This window comes from Miniopterus schreibersii (assembly GCF_964146895.1).
Source record: "Miniopterus schreibersii genome assembly, chromosome: 2".
NCBI classification, from domain to species: Eukaryota; Metazoa; Chordata; class Mammalia; order Chiroptera; family Miniopteridae; genus Miniopterus; species Miniopterus schreibersii.
The window spans coordinates 36,578,524-36,602,475 of record NC_138102.1 but is presented as its reverse complement, the minus strand read 5'-3'; the positions used below and the strand labels follow the sequence as shown (position 1 = coordinate 36,602,475).

Here is a 23,952-nt window from a genome sequence, read left to right as displayed (position 1 = left end):
GCAGATCTTTTGTAGAGAACCCTATCCCTGTCACAGCTAAAAATTTCTAAGTGAGTTTTTTCCACAAATCAAGTAGAATCCTTTAAAATATCTTGGCTGGCAATCACAATTGCATGGGAATCCCAGGGCTTCTGTCCAGAGATTCTAGGCACAGTGGCCCAGATTCTAATGTACAGCCAAGGTTTTAAATCATTCACCTAAAAGCAAATGTTTTAAGTCGACTTCCAAAGAGCAGAACTTCAGCAAAATAGTTAACAAGAAGATAAATTTCCTAAATTAAATACTACGGACTGCCAGAAGTGTAGTATTCTTCTTCTCACCCAATGTGTAACCTCATTAGAAATGTGTCCTTTTGAGGCAAAAATGAATTGCGTCATTTTCTCCAGTCAACCTTAGCCCAATGCAGTGGGCAGAGTAGGGGCTCATTTCAACACTGCTCACTCAGCCTTTGGCAGCTCCAGTAGTAAAGGGAGATTGGATGCATCATCTATGCGTTAGTGTGCTACAACTTTAAATCCGGTCTCTGGGTCCCCCAGCACCTGTGGGAATCAATAAACACTTGAGAGATTCCCTACAGCCCTACAAACCACTGTTGCTTTAGGGAGGGGGCGGCTCTCTCAACTTTCCCCAATCACTGAAAGAACAGGACCCCCACACCTGGAATTCAAGGAGATAGTCAGGGATCCAGGGGTGGGGAGGGAGTGGAGGCGTGCGCGCTACATAGACATCTCCGGACACCGTGGGCCTGGGAGGAGGCCTGGTGGGAGAGCCCCAGCTGAGCAACCCCTCCTTCCTGGCATGCCCAGGGCGTGAGTCACTGGTGAGCGCAGCGGAAGGAAGGGGCGGCTTGAAGGGGGTCAGAGGGTCAGGCAGATGGAGGGGTTTGGGGAGGCTGGGCGTGGGAAGTGGGTTTCAGAGGACCTGTCTCTCTAGGGCGTGGGGGTTTGGGATCGCAGGGACCGAAGGGGCAGCCCGAGGCGGCGCTCCTCGCTCTGCGGTGAGGGGCTGGCCAGGATGATGCAGGCCAGCCCGCGGCGCCGAAATCTCCCGCGCTCTGAGCTGGCCCCTCCTCCCTGGCGGTGCCTCTAGCCCCTCGCTGCGGCCAGGCCCGCCAGCTAGCTCCTCCCGCCACCCCCGCAACGCAGCCCCGGCCGCGGTTAGCTGCCAAATCCCGAACCAGTCCGGCCCACTCCTAGCCCAGCGCACGCCACGCGCCGCCAGTGACGGCACTGCAGGGTGCGTGGCCAATCCGCGCGGCTCGCAAGGAGGCGGCTTCGGCCCCGCCCCGCGCGCCCGGAGCCAATGAGGCGCGGACGCTGGCGGCCGTGACGGGGTGAGGGGTCACGAGGCCCCGCCCCGTCCTCCCCTTTCCCCTTTGCCCCGCCCTTTCCCTCCTTGCCTCCTAGTCCCGCGCGCTCGGCTGGTGCCGGTCCCCGCGCTGGGCCCGCCCCCGCCCCTCCCGCCCGCCCGCCCGCCCGCCAGCGCGCTTCACGGCTCCTGTCTCCCCTCCCTCCTTCTCTCTCTCACGCCTAGCGCAATGGCGGCGGCCGCGGCGGAGCAGCAACAGTTCTACCTGCTCTTGGGAAACCTGCTCAGCCCCGACAATGTGGTCCGGAAACAGGCAGAGGTAAGAGAGCTGGTCGCCCACACTCCTTGCCCCGGCCGGCGCGCCGACGCTTCCCGCGACACGGCCACACCGGGCCTCGGCCGCCCAGCCGCGGCGGCGCAGGCCGGGCCCGGCGGGCGGCGGCTGCTCATCCCACGTGTGAGGCGGCGCAAGGCTCCCGGCGGTGCCCCGGGGCCCTTCCGACTCTTGCAGCCGCGGGGCCGGGCGCCAGTTTCCTCCCCGCCGCCCCTAGCACACACGTGCGACCGCTGCTGACGTACTGCCCCAGCCCAGATGGGGAAGCCGGGCGGCGGGGAGGGGTGTGGGGCGAACCCCTAGGCTCCCGTCGCCCCTTTCCCGCTTTCTCCAGTGGGAACTTTCCCCGCCCTCCTCCGTGGTATCCACCCAGCTCTACCTTCTTGGTTTCCCAAACCCTGTTCTGCTACCTGACCCGTCACCCCTGCTTCTCTGCTGCACCCTCTAAGCTACCATCTGCCCCTCCATTCCCTACCTCTCCTTTTGAAATGTGTGCCTCGTCCTTTCGCCTTCTTTCCACTTATTTCCATTTAGTCCTCTGTCTCTTGTCTAGTTCCTAATACCAGGATTTCCCACCTCTCGTACAGTCTTGTGAAGTTACCTAAACAGCTCTCACCTTACTTTGCTTTTTCTTCAGAGAAATCTTTGATCTCTAGAGATTTGTGGTCTCATAACATAAATGGGATATCCTGGGACTTCCGTTGTTTAACTGGGCAAATGTCATATGTTTTAAGTCTTTAATTTCATTAAATCTAACCTGAATCTCGTTTTTTAACCACCTCTGGCTCCTGGCCTCCAAAATGTGGAGCTGTGATATAGTTTCAAAAGACAGTATTTCAAATGTATCTGCAAGTTCATTTACCAAGTAGCAGTTAAGACACACTTGTTCAATATAAGACTTATGCTGTACTGTCAGTGTTGAGACCACAGTTTATTTGAGACACTTCAAGAGAAGGGCAGAAACTTTCCAGTTTCTTTTAAGTGCATTATCAGAGCCTATCTTCAAACTTGATTATATACGGAGTTCTTTGCCACCTTGTGATCAAAGATTTCTATGATTCAGTGAAAGATGTTCAGCCAGATGTTTTTACAGAGTAAACATTTATATTGCATATAGCTAATGAAACTGGGGACAAGTCCTCCTGTGGATTCATTTAAAGATTTATAGTTGTCTTTAAAATCACAGTGTTGTTAATGGGTTTTGAATAGATTTAGGAATGCTGGTTACACTTAGTCGTTTTATAACTCGCAAAGTATACCCGCTGGAAGTTCAGTTCTATATAAAAAGGCACGTTAAACAACTATTTATCCTAATGACTTTGATTGATTTATTATACATATAATACCTGTTCAGGGTAAAAATTCAAATGGTGCAAATAGTTTTTTATCTCATTCTCTGAAGGTAACCACTTTTGAGTGTCTTGTGAATCATCCCTGAAATAGCTTTATAAGCATATATATGTTCATTTTTACATAAATGGGTTTCTAGTACACATATTATTGTGCACCTTGAATATTTCACTCAATATATTTCACATTGTCACATAGGTTTTGTTAAAGCAGCTGTGTGGTATTCCATCCTGTGGACGTGTTACTTATGCAACCAGTCCTCTATGAATGTACATTGAGATTTCCAGTGTCCTGCTCTTGAAAACAGCACTATACATAGGAGTACATGTATCCCTATCTTTTCAGACTTTGCCAGGTTTATTTGTAGAATACTTAAAAATAGCATTTGTCTTTAGAAGTAGTATGCATTTATTAGTTGCATCAACTTGCACTCCTGTCAGTGGGATGTGACGATGGCTATTAAAGCATTTTAATACTTTCTGCTAACTCTAGAGGTAATTTTTCCATAGAAATAAGTTCTTAATCCCAACCCATAATAGAATTTTCATGTGTTGCAAAGCAGAACAGCATTGTAATTAGTAAACTAGTTTAAATCTGCCTCTTCCCTCCAGTTGCTTAAGTCTCTATTGTCAAGTCTACTGGGGAACCTCTCTCCTGTTGAACAAAATATGTGCCTGGTTCAGCTTGAATTCCAGTTGGTGCCTGTTGTAAATCTTTTATCACTTCCATCACTTTGGGGATAGTTAGTAGCATTCAGCACATTTTCTCATATAGAACAATCGAAAATAAGTACCGTTGTTTTCTTAGTCTCTTTACTCCTAGTGAAAACATTCAAATACTGTATTTTTACTTTTTTAGTATATCCTTAGGATATATTAATATGTGAAGTATTATAATACAGAATTTTCTTAATTTGACCCACAAAAAGGTAAATGTTACAGGGGAAGCTCGTTGGCACCATAAAACATAGTACTAAGCTAGTCTGTAATGAAAGCAAAGTATTATTTGAAAAAAGAAATGACTGCACATAATAGTGCCTCAATACCCCTTTTTTGTGTTATGAAATGACAGCCTGATATAACAAATACAGAAATTTTTTTTTTACCTAAAGGCTTAGCAAGGGCTCAGGAAATATCTTTGTAATTTACTCAATCAAAATAAAAATACTTAGTTGACACATAAATAGCAAACTTGACTAAGGTGACTTATTTTATATTCAAATATGAAATCAAGTATAATAAAAGAATCATTTATTGTAATTGTTGAAATCATTGAAGGGCTTCAAAACTTCAGTTTTAAAACTTTTTCCATTGTATAAACCATTGGGTAGTCTCTATATCTTCTATTAAAAAATCTTCAAGGATTTTTCTCTTTAACTTTACCAAAAAAATGTTTACGATATTTGAAGAAATTATTTAAATGTCCTTGTATCAAAATACAATCACATGAATGAACAATTGAATAAATAACTGACAAGTAATCGAAAATAAATACCCATGGCATTCATGAAGACATTTTTATATGAAATATTTTATCAATGATATGCATGGATTTTATATTTTTATTAATTTCTTTTTAATGCTCACTCAAGGATATTTTTTTATTGCTTTTTAGAGAGAAAGGGAGAGAGAAAGAGAAACATTGATTGGTTGCCTCTCATGTGCACCCCGACGGGTCAAACCCATGCCCTTTTGGTGTGTGGGAAACCAACTGAGAAATCCAGCCAGGGCTAATAAATTTTTTCCACTGACTTTGTACCTCACTGATTCTAATATAGAATTTCATTAATGAGATTTGAATTGAAGGAGGGTAACATTGAAAAATACACCTGATTTTTGAGGAACCAAGGTGTTTACTAGGTAAAAGTTGTCTCTTATGCATCCATTCACAAGGGAGGTTCTCTAAATATTTATGGAATGAGTGAGATAAGTTTGTTAGCATGTCTCCTTTGTGGTCAGGGAAGGTGGGAGGTATAATTTGCTTTACATTGTGTGATTGTGCATGTACAACAAATGGAATTGAAGTTTTATTTGCCATGACACTGGTAACATTCATTGAACCTGCCTGGGCTCTAGGAATAGTCTTAGAAATATTCTTCATACTCTAATGTGTTAGGTGCCGGAAATATAAAGAGGAAAAGGTACCATACCTGTCTTTGTGGAACTCAGTCTGTTTAGGCTAAGAAAAAGATACACTTTATTTATTTATTAGTAATTATTTTTTAAATCCTCACCCGAGGGCATATGGTGTACGGTGTGTTTTTTTAATTGATTTGATTTGATTAGAGAGAGAGAAAAACATCGATTGGTTGCCGCTTATGTGCACCCAGACCAGGGATCAAACCTGCAACCTGGGTATGTGCCCTGACTGGGAATCAAATTTGCCACTTTTTGGTGTACAGGACGATGCTTCACCCAACTGAGCCTCCCAGCCAGGGAGAAAAGTTACACCAGATTTTAAAGCTGTGTTCTTTTTGTCAAACTATTATCCTTGACCCATGTTTTGTAATACTATATCTGGATTGCTGCAGTGGAACAGATCAAATGGGAGAACCTTTTCTTAGGAGTCAGATGTCACTCATACTAAACTCTTCTTTGATTTCTAATTTATAATGGAATAGAGTTTAATATTTTACTTAATAAGTCTCTATTAGAATTAGCGTAGGTTAACCAGCACTAATAGTCTCAGCCGGGCTAAGGGTAGAGATCATCAAAGTTTATAACAGGTTTGGGTTTTTTCCCCTCACCCGAGGACATTTTTTCCATCAAACTCAAACCTGGGACCCTTCAGTCTGCAGGCCAATGCTCTAATCACTGAGCAAACCAGCCAAAGCTATAACATTTTCTGAGAGTGCTATACTAATAAAGAACTTTTTTCCCCAAAACGGTTTAGCCACTGGAGTCTTAAGGGTTAAACATTTATAGCATCTACCATACATCAGGGGCTAATCTAGGTACAAGGAATAAAAAGACATTTTTAGTGTACTGTGAGAGATTATGTTTGAATGCAAAGGCTATATTGGTTTTTTAGTTGCTTTGATAAAGATTAAGTGAAAAACCTCAAGGTACCATATCCATTTTTGCAATCTTGTGAATACTTTTACATAAATTATCTCATTTCTGGATAAATAAATTCAAACCATCTTCTCTCCTCAGCTGGGACTGCTTTGTGCTACAGTTTTCAGCATTGTTATGTTCCTATGTGCTTCTGTACTTGAGAGGAACATGAGGTTATCCGAAGATATTGAATTCTCCTTTCTCCCAACTGTGTTATTCCCCAGATTGAGATATGTTTGAGAAATTTGAAGACTATGTAGCACTGCATAAATAGAACTGGCTGTTTGGTGGAGTCAGCCCCCAGGGGTGAAACCCAGAGAGCATTTAGTGCCAGGGAGATTTTGAGTACAGTTGTCCTCAGAAGACCAAGGTCTACCTTGGGCAAGTCATTTAACTTCTGAGCCTTATTTTTTTGTCTGTTAGTATCTCAAGGATGCCATGGAGCAAGCACTTAATAAAAGGTGTAAGATAGATGTGGATTCAGAGAAGCCCTGCTTTCCTATTCTGTTCTTGTCACTTCTGTCTAGAGAAACCAGGTAAAATTTAGGGGGTGGTAGCTGTTAGAGAGCAGACAAGCTCTTTGAACTTAGACTGCTAAGAAATTAACATGTTATCTACATTAGACCCTTAAAGTGGGTACATCAGAGTGGACTATCTTTACTTATTTACTTATTGCCAATTCTAGTCCATCAGTTAAAGAGGCTTCTTAGGGAAAACAATTCAAAGTGTACTTAAATTAAAATGGTTTCTTTTCCACAATAAAAGACTGCTGTTGTTATAATTTTTATACATGCACTTGAATCTATACTTCCACTTAATTTTGTAGACGTCGCATACTTGGTGTCAACCTAGTTTTTGTTGTTAACCAATTTGCTCTCATTTTACATTGTTAGTGAAGGAGAAAAGTGTCCTGAGTCTCAAAACCTAGATTTCTAGGTCTAGTACAGTCTCCTGGCTAAATTTCTTCAGACTGCACTTATTTATTTGTGTGTGTAATACGATTTTAGTATAATCTTTGCTTGAAAGAAAAGATAGAATAAAAAATTTGAATACTTTCTTTCCCTTTCTCTGACTTGCTTCATCTGAGGTATGTCTCTCTGGTAGTTGTAAGTACTCATTTGAACCAGTTCCACATCTTCTGATCTAAAAAATGTTAACAAGATAACCAGTTTTCCATGATCTAAGGAGATAGTGACCACTTACTCTGCAGCATGGTAGCTCAAGTCACACTTAACACATTCCTAGGCCTTGAGTATTGTTAATCAGTGAAGCAAAAGTTGTGGAAATGTGAGCACACATCAAAAAATCTAAGAGATAATGGTAGAAAGGAACTTGATAAGTAATTCCTTGAACCTCTTTTCTTTCCTAACCTATCTGAAATATATTTTATGTTACAGGAGGAAATTTTAACACCTGACCTAGATTATATGACTTCCTATACATGGATCTTTCCCAGCCTTCATTTCTTTTCACTGGTGTTCTCATGAAGTTTTCTAACCTTTCATGTTTTTCTTTTTCATGTAGGAAACCTATGAGAATATCCCAGGCCAGTCAAAGATCACATTCCTCTTACAGGCCATCAGAAATACTACAGCTGCTGAGGAGGTAGTATAATATTCGAGAATATATTCTTACAAAACAAGTTGGATATTAGATGGTGGTCAAAGTGGATTGTGAGAACTGTTGTCTACTGCATAGACATTACCAGAATTTTGAACTTCTTATTTGCTAAAAACTATTTGGAGTTAAAATTTTTGAAGTACTCATGTTAAGAATGAGAATCCCCCCCCTCCCCCTCCCCCATGTCAGATGATGTGTCCAGGACATTTAAAAGTTAATATTTTAAAAATAATTATGTGGAAATTATTAAATATAAGTGATTTCTGTAGCTGTTAAAAAAAAAGTTCTTCCTTGAAACAGTTGATTCTAAAGGAGGAAATTTCATTCATTCATTGTTTTAGCGTGTTGCCAGATGATTCTGAAAAATACTTTTTATCTATCTTTAAAAATGTTATCCTTATGGCTGTCTCTAAATGAAGAAGAAGAATATGTACAATAAAGATGTTTAGGGAACAAAAGACACTTTGTAGAGTCCTTTTAACATCATGGCTTTTAGCAAATTACCTAGTTATTGTACCAAATCAAATTTATAGTTTCTTACTGCTTTTCTATGTATTTACAACTAATTTTTTTCTTCCCAAAAGTAATACCTCTATATAGCATTGAATGTTAATTGAATATTCTGTTTATTTTGGAAAAAGCATCAAAATACCCAAGTCTAGAAACTTACTCCATCTATGATATGCTCTTAGAATTTGTAAAGTGAGACTGCTTTATTAACAGTCATACTATATGTAAAATGGTTATATTGACACGTGATGGAAATGAAGTCACACTGAACTTCTACACAGTAATACACTTGACTTTAAATTGGCTATTTAATATTCTCTGATAACACTTAGAAAAGAGTATAAACATACCCTGGTTTTTAAAAGTAAATGACAAAAGATGCTTGTTCACCTTTGTAAAATATTTTTTTTTCTTAATTCAAAATGAATGTCAAATATGAACAAATATAAGGTAACTTAAATCTCTAAAAAGTTGACTATTCCTGAAGATAGATGCGAGTTAGCTATGAGACTTTTTTTTTTTCCAAATTATAAGAGAAAGTTTATTTGAAAAGTTACAGAGGTAGTAGAAGTGAGCCAGCTGGGCTATGTAGGCTCAGGAGATAAATTACAGAAGCAAAAAAAGGGCCCTTGGAGCTTAGGAGAGAGAAAGGCAAAGGTAAGGTACTTGGGAAGAAGGAGGGGGAGGGGAAAGGCACGAGCATGCTCCCCAAAGGGAGAGCACACCGCTACAAGACAAATTTTTTAAAGCTGAAAATAATAATATGAAAATTGTAGAATTTTATTTAAAAAAAACCTGTATTGAGCCCTGACCAGGTGGCTCAGTTGATTGGAGCATCATCTCCCCCACCAAAAGGTTGCCAGTTTGATCTCCAGTCTTGTCCAGTGTGGAGGCACCACACAACCAATCTGTCTCTCTCTTACATCCACATTTCTCCCTTCCTCATGAGGGTTAAAAAAAACAAACCCCACCTATATTGAACCCCATTTAAAATTTGGTTTGATTTAGGAATTAGATGATGATTGTGAACTGGCCTCAGCATTTTGATTTTGGCTTCATACAGTTTTCAGTGTTTGTGCGAGAATTGCACAAATTTCAGCCACTTGTATGGGGATTTTAACCACTTTGAATCTTTCTAGAGCATGAATTTATTAATAAGTTTGCCGTCTGCCCAAAGTAGTTCAAATGAAAAGATTTCTCAATGAAAAGTAAAAGGAGAAAAAAATTGGCAACTTTTATTTGTATAGCTTAACCTTTTTTGTTGATTATAGCCCCAAAGTAATTTGGTAATGAATAGCTGCAGCCCAGAAAAGAAAAAGAACATGAATAATTGGGTTTAATATTTCCAGTGGCGTGCCCAGCCAGGCGTGGCTCAGCAGTTGAGCATGGACCTAGGATCCAGGAGATTGGGGTTCGATTCCTTGTCAGGGCACATGCCTGCGTTGCGGGCTGCAGCAGATCAATGACTCATCATTATTATTTCTTTTAATATATCTTTATTAATTTCAGAGAGAGGAAAGGAGAGGGAGAGAGAGAGGCAGAAACATCAATGATGAGAGAGAGTCATTGATCGGCTGCAGCCCGCAACCCGGGCATGTGCCCTGACCAGGAATCGAACCCTGATCACCTGGATCCCAGGTCGACGCTCAACCGCTGAGCCACGCCCGGCCGGGCTCAATGACTCATCATTGATGTTTCTGTCTCTTTCTCCCTCTCCCTTCCTTTCTCTGAAGTCAATAAAGATATATTAAAATATATATACATATATTTCCAGTGGCATATTGATTTAATATGATCAAATTTTAGAATTTAGTGTTGTGTCAAATTTTCTTTTGATAATCCAAAGGAATGTTATACAGAAAACACCAAACTTAAATAAATTCTACAGGCATGAAAATGGGATAATAATATACACATTGAGATTGATTATCTCTTTTTAGGTGTTGGGAACTTGTAATATTTGTTTGCATGAATGAAGCATAAAGATAAATAGCTTTGATAGCGTTTTATCTTAGAGGTTAATGAAAGGCCAGTAATATAGCAAGATAAGCCAAGAGTCAAAAGTATAATAAGATTATGTGGGAAAGGCACTTCAGATACTAGAATGAGAGCAAAATAGAGAAGTAGGAAAAGATCATTACAGGGTTTGCAATTTATATTCAGATCTGTTACTCCCCACAATGAATGTATTAAAAGTAGGAATTTTAAACACGTTTATCACTGCTGTGATATGTGTTCCTATTTGAGATCTAATATGTTCAGGTCTTTTCCTCAGCTGTAAACAAAAATAGCTTTTGTGTAGCATTTTATATACAGTACGCTAATGTGATTAGAAATAACTTTATGTATTTTACCAATTTTTACAAAATCTAATACAATGCTTTCAGAATGAATTTTTAAAATGGACTGGTGAAATACATAAATGGTAGAGTGAATCTAGTTTGTTGGAAATTTTTTTTCTCTAGTAAGACACTAACTATTAACCATGTTATCTATTTATAGGCTAGACAAATGGCTGCTGTTCTCCTAAGACGTCTTTTGTCCTCTGCGTTTGATGAAGTCTACCCAACTCTTCCTTCTGATGTCCAGACTGCCATCAAGAGTGAACTACTAATGATTATTCAAATGGAAACACAGTCTAGCATGAGGAAGAAAATTTGTGATATTGCTGCAGAGCTGGCCAGAAATTTAATAGGTGTGTATGCAAGTGCATTTATTATTATATTATAAAAGAAAATGAACACACTTGACACTTGAACAACATGGGTTCAAACTGCATGTGTCCATTTGTATGGAAATATTTATTTATTTATTTATTTATTTATTTATTTATTTTGCAATAAATGCCTGTACTTTTTCAATTCGCTGTTGGGAGTCTGGATGCGGAGGGTTGACTGTATGCATTGTTCTACACCATTTTACATAAGGGACTTGAGCATCCAAGGATTTTGTTACCAAACACTGGTCCTGGAATCAATCCCCTGCAGATACTGCAAGATAGATTAAGTTTGGAGGGAGTCAAAAGTTAATTGCAGTTTCTATTGTGTTGGGGGCCAGTACCCCTAACTCCCACATTTTTCAAGGGTCAGGTGTATATTCTTTTTTTTTTTTTTTTTTTTAAGTGGAATCTTGAGAGGAAAATTCCCAAGTGCCTGAGTACCATTTATTCTGTTCAAAATGAGAGTGATTATAGATTCTCTATTTAGAGCCAAAAATTACAGATGTTAGTGAAGTGCAGTCATACTTACCATTGGTCTTTAAAACATTCATATGGAGAATTAATTTTGTAGTTTGTTTGAAAATTGTTGGTATTGTTCCCCCTTAATCTGTAAAGTTTTGAAAGCATAGTCTGACTTACAACCTGCATTATAGACTTGCCAATACAAGTAGAATTCAGTGGAATCCAGGTGCTTTTGCTGTTACATTTGTGTATTTATAAATTATGTGTATATGCTATTATAGTACTATACTATTTATGTTATAAAATACCTGAGGTTTTTTTTTAATATATCTTTATTGATTTCAGAGAGAGGAAGGGAGAGGGAGAGAGAGAGAGATAGGATCATCAATAATGAGAGACTCGTCATTGATTGGTTGCCTCCTGCGCTCCCCCAGCTGGGGATCAAGCCCTCAACCTGAGCATGTGCCCTTACTGGGAATGTAACCGCTATCATCTGGATCCTAGGTCAATTGATGCTCAACCGCTGAGCCATGCCCAGCCAGGCCCAAAAGTATTTTTAAAAGATGAGATAAAAGGAAAACATCTAAAATTGCATTTTATCAACAGTCAAAATTTTTTGGTCACTCAAAAAAATATTAATAATGTAATTGAATATTCTTTGGTTTTGGGGGGGGTTTTTTACTGATTCATAAATGTGATTTTAGACTTAATTCATTTAGGTGGCTTTTTTAATGGGAATTTTTTATTATTATTGATATGAGAGAGGAATAGAGAGGGAGAGAATGGTAGAAACATCAATGATGAGAGAGAGTTATTGGCTGCCTCATGCATGTCCCCTACAGGGGATCTAGCCCAAAACTGAGCATATGCCCTGACCAGGCATCGAACCATGACCTCCTGGTTCATAGGTCTACACTCAACCACAGAGCCATGCCTGCCAGGCAGGTGACATTTTTAAAGGTTGAAAAGGATACCTCACTAAGATAAGGGCTAAATGGCAGAACATTGTTGGTTGTGCTAGTAAATCATAACACCAATTCTTTAGTCTCAACTACTAAGAAAATTCAAAACCTACTGAAACTCAATTTTATTTTTTTAATTGATTTTAGAGAGAGAGGAAGGGAGGGAGAGAAACATCTATGCATTGCCTCCTGTACATGCCCCAACCGGGAATCGAACCCAAGACCTTTCAGTGCATGGAATGACACTCCAGCCAACTGAGCCACACTGGCCAGGGTGAAACTCTTAATTTTGAATTGTTTAAAAAGCTTAGAAAATTCTATTTTTAAATGCTTTAAGTGTACAGAAAGAATTTTTATAGGTGGCATTATTTTTTAACTCAATCATGTAATAATAAAAACATTTTCAAAATGTTTCAAAGGGTTCTCTTCATAGTATTTTTAAAAATTTAATTTATTGAGTTGAGAGAAATCAGTTTGTTGTTCCACTTATTTATGCATTCATTGATTGATTTTTGTTTGTGCCCTGACCAGGGATTGAACCCACAGCCTTAGCATGTTGGGACAACGCTCTAACCAACTGAGCTACCTGGTCAGGGCCATAGTTCTGTTTGTTTTTTTAAGCAACTATTTTATTCTCCCTCAAAGCATCATCTTTATGTTGAAGGAACAGATGGAAGGGTATTTTTCTTAATGTCAGCTAAGTAGTATTCATTTCAGAAAAGCTCAGCAAATGTGGAGGGAAATTTCTAACAAGAAAAAGTGCAGTTGCAAGGTCTACAACTCTTAAGTTTTTTGTAAGAGTATAACCAGTGAGTTTCTTAACTAATACAGTATATTTTTGTGGTTGCTTATTTTTATTACAAAATATCACAAAAATTCTATATTTTAAAATCTTATTTAAAAGTAAACACATTGGTAAAATCTCGTAGCGGTTAAAACTGGAAATCATGAGCACCCTGCTCTGGATCCTGGGATTCCCACTCCCATATCTTCTCCAGTTTGAAAGTAATAATTATTTTGGTTTTAAGACCTTGTTACCATACATTATTAGCTTTGCCTGCTTTTTAAACTCCAATAACAATAGTATAAATAAAAGATTCAGCCAAATAGTCATAGTGATGCCTTTTCTCCAAATCCCACTCCTTAGAAATCACCGCTTTTAATATCTGCACATATGTAACCCAAATATAAACAACAATTGCTTTTTACAAGATTATCATTTCATTTTTAGGTTAAAGAACCTAATTGTATTGGAATTTTTTCTTTTAAATATAGAGCAAATGACATTTTCTACAGCTACATGTTTTGAATGAGGCTTATAATGAAAGGATTTACCCTTAATGATTACAAGTTTTGACTTACACCCTTTATGCCTGGATTTCTTTACTTTTAGATGAGGATGGTAACAACCAATGGCCTGAAGGTTTGAAGTTCCTTTTTGATTCAGTCAGCTCTCAAAATATGGGACTGCGGGAAGCTGCCCTTCACATTTTCTGGTATATACATTGATCTAATTTTTTTGAAAGTGTTAATGTCATGAATATGCCAAGCACATTCTGATTTTTTTAGTCTAACTTTTTAGACTTAAAATAATGTCTTCAGATAAGATTTGTATTTGTGTAGGAAATAAAAAACTGAAAAAACAAAGCTTTTTATTTCATATTATCATCCTTGGTTGTATACAAGTGTTCTCTGGAGCTTTATTTTTTACTTTGTTTTTTATGATTCTAAAAAAATTTCTGGAACTGTTTTTTCTGCTTTATTTTGAGATTGACACAGTACTAAATGTAGCTTTTAGGAAGCTGCTTTAGTAATGGCATCTTGAAGAAGAGAAAGAAAATGCCCATGAATCTCCAGTTTTCTGGGCCTTCTATGGTCAAGCTTTATAAAAATGTAATATTTTAATAAACTGCTGTGTGTTTATAAGCAGATGATCAAAGTTTAGAATGCAATAACTCTGCATTAAGAAAAATTTTGCCCTACCATGTTACACAGTGTAGTATATTTAAAATATAATTGGATTTATAACTTTTAAAGGTCATTTACATTTTTTTCAATAAGATATACCTTGAGCATCTGAAGAGGAGAAGGGTAGATTAACACCATTTCCTCCTTTCTTTGTCAAATGTATTTTATTTATACCAATAATACAGAGTTGAGAATTAAGTAAAAGTATTTAGTTTGTCTACCTAATTTAAAGTAGAGCAGAACTTAAACTACCCCGGATCACCAAGACTAGGAGCAAGTTGTTAGAAAGCATGGTTACTACAGCTATCATCTGAAACTGGTTGCTCTTGTCCCATCCTGCTCTCTAAGCTAGCTTTCCACTGAGACAGAGCTTAAGAATAAAGCATTGGGCTGGGATGGGTGGCTGAGTCGTATGTACTTGGGTCTCCTCCCTACTCCCAGACTAATCTCTGCTATGCTTGTTTCCATTCACCCAGCCCCAAAAGAAGATTGCTTGGAGGGATGGTATTTTTCAACCTTAAGGATTAGTACACACTTTTGAGTCAGGTAGACATTCAATTCGATATTCTAGTTGACACTTTACTAAGATGTAATGTAGTTTTGTTTTTGTTTACTTTTTATATATTGATTGATATTAGAGAGGGGAAGGGAGAGAGAGAGAGAAGCATCAGTTTGGTTTTCCACTTATTTATGCATTCATTGATTGATTCTTGTTTGTGCCCTGACCACAGATTGAACCCACAACCTTGCGGTATTGGGACGACACTCTAACCAACTAAGCTACCTGGCCAGGGCAGATGTAATGTAGTTTTTAAAAACTGCTTTGAATCATTTTTTAGGAACTTTCCTGGAATTTTTGGGAACCAACAGCAGCACTATTTAGACGTCATCAAACGGATGTTAGTTCAGTGTATGCAAGATCAGGAACATCCATCGGTAAATCATTTCAGTTTCCTTAATATTAACGCCTAATTTAAGGTAACATCTAACTTGTGAAAGAAAGTATGTATTTAGAGGTTGTCTTTAATACTTTAAAATATAAATACTAGTTTTACTGATAAAGAAAAATTTAATCTTGAGTAAGAAAACTTGAACTTGCATCCATCAGATGTCTCATGTTTGACATTTTTTACTCTCCATTTTTAGATCCGAACACTATCTGCTAGAGCTACAGCTGCATTTATACTTGCAAATGAGCATAATGTTGCACTGTTTAAACATTTTGCAGACTTGTTACCTGGGTTCTTACAGGTAAGAAAACCATTTAAAGTAGGTGATAATTATATCTTCATTGGTTTCTGTAGTTTAATAAATCCACATTAAAGTTCTCTAGTGCATTCATTTATTCAATAAATATCTATTGTGTGCTGGTGGTAGGCACTGGGGGTACAGCAGTGAACAAAACATGCAAACCTTTGTCCCAGTGAACTTACATTCATTAGCTTTAATAGATTCTTAGTTTTTTAAAATATTTAGGTTAGTTTCAAAGTTTTTCTGTAATGAAAATGATATAAGCAATTTTTGCTTACTCAGTGTATAATCACATAAGTTATTTCCATTGAATCAACCAAATAACCTATGAAACTTAATGCCCATTTTACATATGGAAAAACTAAGGAGGAGGGGATAAGAAACTTGGCCAAAGTCAGAGTATTGGTAAGTTTGAATCCTGCATGATTCAAACCCAAATCAGACTGCGGTTCTTACTCTTAAAACAGAGGGTTTATAACAGTTTGTATTATAAAGTAAATAGTTTATGGTTAATTCCTATTATTGGCTGGCGAGGTTAAGTCATTATTTTAAGGACACCTGTCTCAGTGAGAAGGTAAAATAAGATTGAGTAGATTTGCAGCAGTTATTCTCAATCTTGCCAGACCACAAACCCATTTTTATAACTAATATTTTGTTACCATATTGTCCTAAAATGAAATGCATAGGTAACATAACTCACATACACTCACAAGTTTTTAAAATATCAATACGTGGCTCTAAGTGAATACAAAGAAGAAATAAAAAGAAAGTAACATATAATAAAAATGGCATGCTTTCTACATATAAATGCTAGGACATGACAACCACAAATCACATAGTAGATTAGGTGATTTTTTAAGTGATCTCTACAAATGCAAAGCTCAAAATGTGGACTGATACAGAGGTCTCACTGGCAGGCCAAACACAATTGCTATTAGTATTAATGATTTGATTTCCAAAAGTGGTAAAGTTCTGGACAAAACGAAGTACAGATTCACTCTTAATTTACACAATATTTACATTGAGGAGATCACAGTACATTTTTAAAACGATGCACAAATGATTGGTGAGTTAGGTTCTAAGTTCCAATTATAAGTGAGTTCATTTTGTAAATGTCTTACATTTATGATTGTGTGAGATGCATGATGGGAAGGTCTTGTTAGTTCCTCCGAAGCATTTGTGTCACAGATGCAGGATATCTAGTACTCTTGGCTTTTGCCATCTTCAGTCATGACAACCAAGAAATTACCTCCTAAGAGAAATAGCAACCCTGTTGAGAATTGGGTTAGACAGGATTTAAAGGGGCTAAAACTGAAATATTCTACATGGATCCGAGGATTTAGTAGAAATGAACTTTCTTTGTCATCAAACTGCAAAGATATTTTAGATCAGTGACAAAACTTGGAGTTACTATTTAAATCTAATCCAGATTTTTCTTCCTCTGAATTTAGAGTAAGTTAAAATGTTAGCTGAAACTTCTAGGAGTTGTCACTCTGATATAGAATGTAGTAGATATAAAATGTGCACTTAAATACCACAGTGACTAAACTTGATATCAAAGAGAAATAAATTGAGTAATATTGCACACTTTAAATGTATCAAATGAGTTTACTGTATGTATGAAAGGAAAGGAATTCCTTCTAGTTGTGAAAAAAAATTCCTTGATAGCCTTAAGTTTTGTTGTGGTGCTTATTATACTTTCACTGATTTTAATTTTAACTTAGAATTAAATATGCATTTTATATGTTTCTAGTTAATATTAGTCAAAAAGAGGTATATTAAGGGGCTGTTGGTAGAACAGACATTTGCATAATGTAGATTGCTAAATTGTTATTTAGTGAAAAATATTAATATATCTCTGTTTTCGGCCTCTTAATTTTTGGCTAATAAGGCATCATAAAGTAACTCTTGAGCAAAGACTTTTTAAATTCTGTGCTTTTTAAAATCTTTTCTAGGCTGTAAATGATTCATGCTACCAGAATGATGATTCGGTCCTAAAATCCCTTGTTGAGATTGCAGATACTGTTCCAAAGTATTTGCGTCCTCACTTGGAACCTACTTTACAGCTAAGTCTAAAGGTAAATTAAATACTTTAGTAAATGTTCTGTTTGTCATTTTTAGTGAATAAACTACTAAATGTATACAATTGTCTTCTTTGTAGTTGTGTGGAGACACTAGCCTCAATAATATGCAACGCCAGCTTGCCCTTGAAGTAATTGTGACCCTCTCTGAGACTGCAGCAGCTATGTTAAGAAAACATACCAATATTGTTGCACAGACTAGTAAGTCAAAGATCTTTAAATAGTTTATATTAATGTGGAAAAATTGTTGAATAAATGTGCTGAGAGTTGTATAAGTTCACACATTTGTTGATTTAATGAATGTCCTTTCAAAATTAGAAGAATGTGGAGAAGTGCAAGTCTATACACACTTACGTGCATGTACCCAACTTGCTGGCTTTGTTGCAACTCCCTGAAACGTAATATGATAGCAGACATGACTTGTAATACCTAGAAATCAAAAAATTTTGTGGAGAAAATTGTATAAGATACTGAAAGACCAAAAGAAACAGAAAGAACTACATATCAGTTCTCCTCAATCTATAAATTCAGCATAATTTCACTCAAAATCCCAATAGAGCTAGTCATAAGATTGATCTTAAAAATTCATGTCGAGCATAGGGCCTGAAGTAACCAAGAGAATGTTGACAAACAGAATAAAGGCCTTGCCCTACCTATCAGCGGCAAAGATTTAGAATTTATTGATGGTGCAGGTGTAATGGAACAAAACGGTGTGGGAGCAGACCCACTTATATGGAAGCAAAACTGACTTAAAAAGATAATTCGTCAAAGGTCATTGAGGCAACTGTTTATTTCTATCTAAAGAAGTATCACAATCTTAAATATTCTATAACAACCAGTTTGGATTTGATAAAAACTAATACTGCCCTAGCCGAATTTTACTCAGTGGTTAGAGCCTCCGCCTGGGGACTGAATGGTCCCAGGTTTGACTTCGGCCAAGGGCACGTACCTTGGTTGCAGACTTGATCCCTGGCCCTGGTTGGGGCTCATGCAGGAGGCCAATCGATGTGTCTCTCTCACATCAATGTTTCTCTCTCCCTCCCTCCCTCCCTTCCATTCTCTGAAAAGGAATGGAAAAATATCCTTAGGTGAGGATTAAAAAAAAAGAAACACTAAATAATACAGATACATTTTATGAGTAAAGCTTGATAGTAGAGAAAGATTTTTTAAAGACTGAATTAGAAACCATGTATGTAACAAATTGCTAAATTTGGAAAAAGGGAAATTTTTTTATTTTTTAAACTCATCACTTCTTTGAATTTTACTGGCTTTTTTTTTTTTTTTTTTTTTAATCCTCACCCGAGGATATTTTTGCCATTGCTTTTCAGAGAGAATGGAAGGGAGAGGAGAGAGAGAGAGAGACAGAGAGAGACAGAGAGAGAGAGAGAGACAGAGAGAGAGAGAGACAGAGAGAGAGACAGAGAGAGACAGAGACAGAGAGACAGAGACAGAGAGACAGAGACAGAGAGAGACAGAGAGAGAGAAACATCAACGTTAGAAAGACACATCAACTGGTTGCCTCCTGCATGAGCCCCAACCAGGGCCGGGGATCAAACCTGCAACCAAAGTATGTGCCCTTGGTCGGAATCGAACTTGGGCCCTCCGGTCCCTAGGCTGAGGCTCTAACCACTGAGCAAAGCCGGGTAGGGCAGGAAAACAATCTTTAACCAATCAAGTACACCTTAATTGAAATTAAAAGATAAGCAATCTAGAAATTAGACAAAAGCTAGTAACAGGAAAGTCACAAAGAGGAATCTGAAATAGCTAAAGAACACTGCTGAGTCTCAATAAAAACAAGTGTAATTGTGGTGTTGATGAAGGGGATAATACACTCTTTTTTACAGCTCCAGGGCATTTCACCTGTTGTGAAATAAGACAGGCCTTTTAAACTTCCCTTAGAAAGGCAAGCTTATGCAACCGCTAAGGAGAGCAGTTTAGTGATTTTTAGTACTGTTGAAGAAGGTACTTGTAGCCATTTCATGCCCTGAACTCACACTTATCAAGGAGATATGTGTAAGAATCTCATCAATGTAAGTTTTGTAATTGAAAACAACTAAAATATCCATCAACAGGATAGTGTTTATATGATGGAATGCTATGAGAAAAAAGAAAATTGCCAAAGGATACATATAATATATCATGCATTATCTTGAAATCTTATGTATGTAGATACAGAGATCTATAGTTAAAGCGTAAAAAGAGTTTGGGGATGGGAACATTGATTTTTATTATGGAGCTTACCCTCTGGTAAGGGAGGGAGAGAATGCAGTAGGATTTGGGAAGTTTGACTTTAATCCTTAGTGTTACTTCCTATCAAGAATAAGATCTAAAGGAAATGTGCCACACAATAAAAGGTTAAAATTAAACAAAGCAAGTGTTGGAGGCACAGGCAAATAGCTTTTTTGTCTCTTAGAGGCAAAGTAAATCCTTCATTTTTTTTGCTTCTTAAAATATCTGTTTGTAAATGATGATATTGACAAAATTTAAAAGCCATGGTCTTCAGGTATGAAATTATGACTTCCTTTAGTTCCTCAGATGTTAGCGATGATGGTTGACCTGGAAGAGGATGAGGACTGGGCGAATGCAGATGAGCTAGAGGATGACGATTTTGACAGGTAATCAGTCATGCATACCAGATACTGCATGGAGGCTCCTCCTTGACAGGATAGAGCTATGTCAGGTGGCAGTGAGAGCTTTAGGGTCACTAGGCCCATCTGTTTGCCGCTGTATTCTGTAACCTGAAGGTATACTTTTAAGTTTGGAATATGGAACGCTTGGGCTTTCTGTTGTATGCATTTCTGTGTCATGTTTTGTAAATATTTTTAATAAAGTAGCTATCTTCTCTACCCCAGCTTACTCTAAATTTTCTTCAAGATTTTTTTTTGTATCTTTGAAAATATGTATAAAGAAGTTTTATTGTTATAAATACCTTTATATATGCATAGACTTCATTTAGAATGGTTGTTTCAGCACAATTCCCTGTAAAGCTTCGTATTTTCCTAATATATGATCTAACTAGAGGCTAGAGAGGAGACAGTGGTGGTGAGATTTGTAAACTAAGTAACTGTAACACTGGAATTTCTATTTTACTTGTGACTTAGGAATCCCCCACGAATACAGAGTTCTATGGAAAAGTCAACATCTATAGTCGCTGTCCAATAATGGTGATGGCCCCTTACATGTGCATGAAACATAGCACTTAAGAGCTCTAATTTGATTCTTTCAGTAGTCCTAAAGGTATATTATCATATTATAGATGCAGAATGAAGAGAGAAGGTTGAGTGATTTATTCAAGATTGCATAGCCAGTTGGTAGGCTGTGCTTTAATACCATTTCTCTTACTCTTTCCAGGGTGTCATACTATCATTCTTTCTTAAGTAAAACTGAGAATTATCCCCTGAAAGACTAGCAGTCACTATAAGCTACTATAACGGTACTAGAAATTAAAGACATTTGACATACAGACTATATGGTGGTTTCTAAGGCTAACTCCCATTATTAAAAATGACTGACTTCTGCCTTAAATACTGTGGTGGAGTGTATGAAAGTAATCCTTCACTGGAAACAACCTAACAGGGTTGAAGAGAAGACTGGGCTCAGATCGGGTTTCCTTTCTGTGGTTCAGTTACTGTAATGTGCTGCTACCTGGCCTAGAATTTGCTCTGTAAAAGGCACTTGCGTTTTTATGGTTTGTGAAATTGGTTTTTTTGGACCAGATGAATAAAGTTTTTTTTTCCTCTGAGTAAATGACCATAAACATATTTTCAAGATCAGTTTAAGTCTAAGAACCATTTGTATTTTATCTTTATTTACCGGGGTGGGCAAAAGTAGGCTTACAGTTGTGAGTACACAAAACAGTGTTTATTCTTATATTATTATTTATTAATTACTGTATTATTTTCCATATGAACAACTGTAAAGCTACTTTTGCCCACCCCTGTATGTCTTGTCTTCAGAACAGTTGAAGATTATACACATGAAACTCACTACTAATCTTGGAGTTACAAGATAGTGCAAAAGCTTTTGTGCCCAGTTTTCTTCAGTTCTCAGTGAAAACAACTGGAGTGGAGTTTCACTTATACATAATTTTTGGCAAGGCAGTTTACAAAGGTAAATAAGCTCATAGTGAGGAGAAAATCATATACAGTCTCAGCACCCCTTTCAGTTTTCTTGTTCTGTTCACTGATAACTTTGAAGGATATATGCCCGGGAAATTAGAAACACAACACTCTCCTAAATGCTCTGCTCACACTTCTGAGTCTTGAAAGTATTAGAAGCTAAGTTTTAGCCAGGGAGGGGTGTGTGCATATAAAGAGAGGGAAAAGCCTTGAAAAATAGGATTTGGACATAGGACTTTTTAAACTACCGTGAATCATGGCAATTTATAATTTTACTTGCCTTTCCCTCCTCCCCATTTTTAACTCTAGGTTTTTAATCCGCAACTTACTATATACATTCAAAAGACTGCTTGACTTAACTCTTTTTCAGTCAGTATACATGTTTAGAAATATGTCTGTATAGTGTACTATTCTTGTGTATTTCTAATATGTTGAGACATTAAATTATGTTTGTGCAGCAATGCGGTTGCTGGTGAGAGTGCTTTGGACCGAATGGCTTGTGGACTTGGTGGAAAGCTCGTTTTGCCCATGATCAAGGAACACATTATGCAGATGCTTCAAAATCGTAAGCTATATCTCTCAAATGCTAAGATAGTGGAAAATGGCTTTCTAAATCATAAACTCTTAAGAAATGCTTAGATTATCTCTAAAAATTAATCTTTACCTTTTTATATTCTGTGTTTAACCTGATTTTCACATTATACTGATAAAGTTCTGTTTAGTTGTCTTTGGAACCATTCAATCTTATGCCAAAGAATATTTTTCCTATTAAAAATGCTCAGTTCTCCTCAGCATTGGCCTCAGTGTATAGGGAAAAAATATAAATTCTAAGGAAAATGTATAGTTTATCTCCCTAGCCAGAATCATCTAGATTTGAATTTAAATAAGACATTATTATTTGTCTTTATGAAGCATATTTGATTTATGAAACATTTGATTTATATAATCTTCCTTCATCCAATATCTTTTATTTTTCAAAATACAGTATTTTACCCCTAGCCAGTTTTGCTCAGTGGTTAGAGCGTCCCAGGTTTGATTCTGGCCAGGGGCATGTACCTCAGTTGCAGGCTCGATCCCCAGAGGCAACCAACTGATGTTTCTCTCTCTCTCTTCCACTGTCTCTGAAAAGCAATGGAAAAAATATCCTTGAATGAGGATTAAAAAAATTATATATATATGTAGTATTTCCTAACAAATATTTGGCCACTTGTAAACCTTTGTAATTTATATCAATACCAGAAATTACATACATGTTTTATTGTTTTATTTTTAATTACAAAGTTAATGTGCTTGATTTTTTTTTTTTTTTTAATTCAAATACAGAAATGTATAGCTAGAAGTCCCCCACCTTAGATTCAGAGGTGGCCACTGTTAACAGTGCTCTGGGACTGTTTTATTTGCGTCCCCACCCCCCAGTTTTTCCCTTTATGCATATATTGGGGGGGGGGTATGAATATACCAAACAGATGCACCATACTTACCTTAAGCTTTTGCTCTAGAGTACAGTATATCACCACACAATAGCCTCCCTCATTTGTTTCACAGCGCATAGCATTCCATACTTCCCCCCACTAAATGTTAATAGTTTTAGTTGATCAAAATAATGGTACTGCATACACTCCTACAGAAATCCTGGTTTGCTTGTATGAATATTTACATTTATAGCATACAACAGACTTGGTGGTCAAACCATTGATTCGGGATCTTAAAGTAGTAAAACAATAACAATACCAGCTTCAAATGAAAGTGAGTCATTAAGAACTCTAGCTAGCTCTTATGCTGCTTACTTCGCTCCTCCTTATTCTGTAAGATTCTTATTTATCCTAAAGGGCATTACCCCATTTTAATGATGTGATTTTACATCAGGTCTTGAATAATAGTTTTTCCCCCTCTTTTAATCCTCTGAATTTTTTTTTTAAACATGTTTTTATTGATTTCAGAGAGGAAGGGAGAGGGAGAGATAGAAACATCAGTGATGAGAGAGAGTCATTGATCAGCTGCCTCCTGCATACCTCCTTCTGGGGATTGAGCCCAAAACCTGGCATGTGCCCAGACTGGGAATCAAACCTCCATCTCCTGGTTCATAGGTCGACGCTCAACCACTGAGCCATGCTGGCTTGGAAATCCCCTGAATTTTTTTAGAGTTTTTCCCAAAAGGATAGGGACAGTTAACATTACAGATTGCTCAACCTCTAAGAGCTGCTAGAAAGAAT

General features: G+C 37.6%; 1 protein-coding gene across 1 annotated transcript in view; it reads left to right on the top strand.

Moving 5' to 3' along the window:
* Positions 1-1,367: 1,367 nt before the first annotated feature.
* The window catches only part of IPO5 (importin 5), a 45,592-nt gene continuing 23,007 nt past the window's right edge, over positions 1,368-23,952 (top strand). The window contains exons 1-10 of the mRNA XM_081129060.1: positions 1,368-1,627; positions 7,573-7,653; positions 10,681-10,873; positions 13,715-13,817; positions 15,129-15,225; positions 15,436-15,540; positions 17,496-17,618; positions 17,702-17,822; positions 20,149-20,236; positions 22,198-22,304. Coding sequence (XP_080985186.1) covers positions 1,538-1,627; positions 7,573-7,653; positions 10,681-10,873; positions 13,715-13,817; positions 15,129-15,225; positions 15,436-15,540; positions 17,496-17,618; positions 17,702-17,822; positions 20,149-20,236; positions 22,198-22,304 — 1,108 coding nt within the window. The 5' untranslated portion in view covers positions 1,368-1,537. The remainder of the gene's footprint in view (positions 1,628-7,572; positions 7,654-10,680; positions 10,874-13,714; positions 13,818-15,128; positions 15,226-15,435; positions 15,541-17,495; positions 17,619-17,701; positions 17,823-20,148; positions 20,237-22,197; positions 22,305-23,952) is intronic.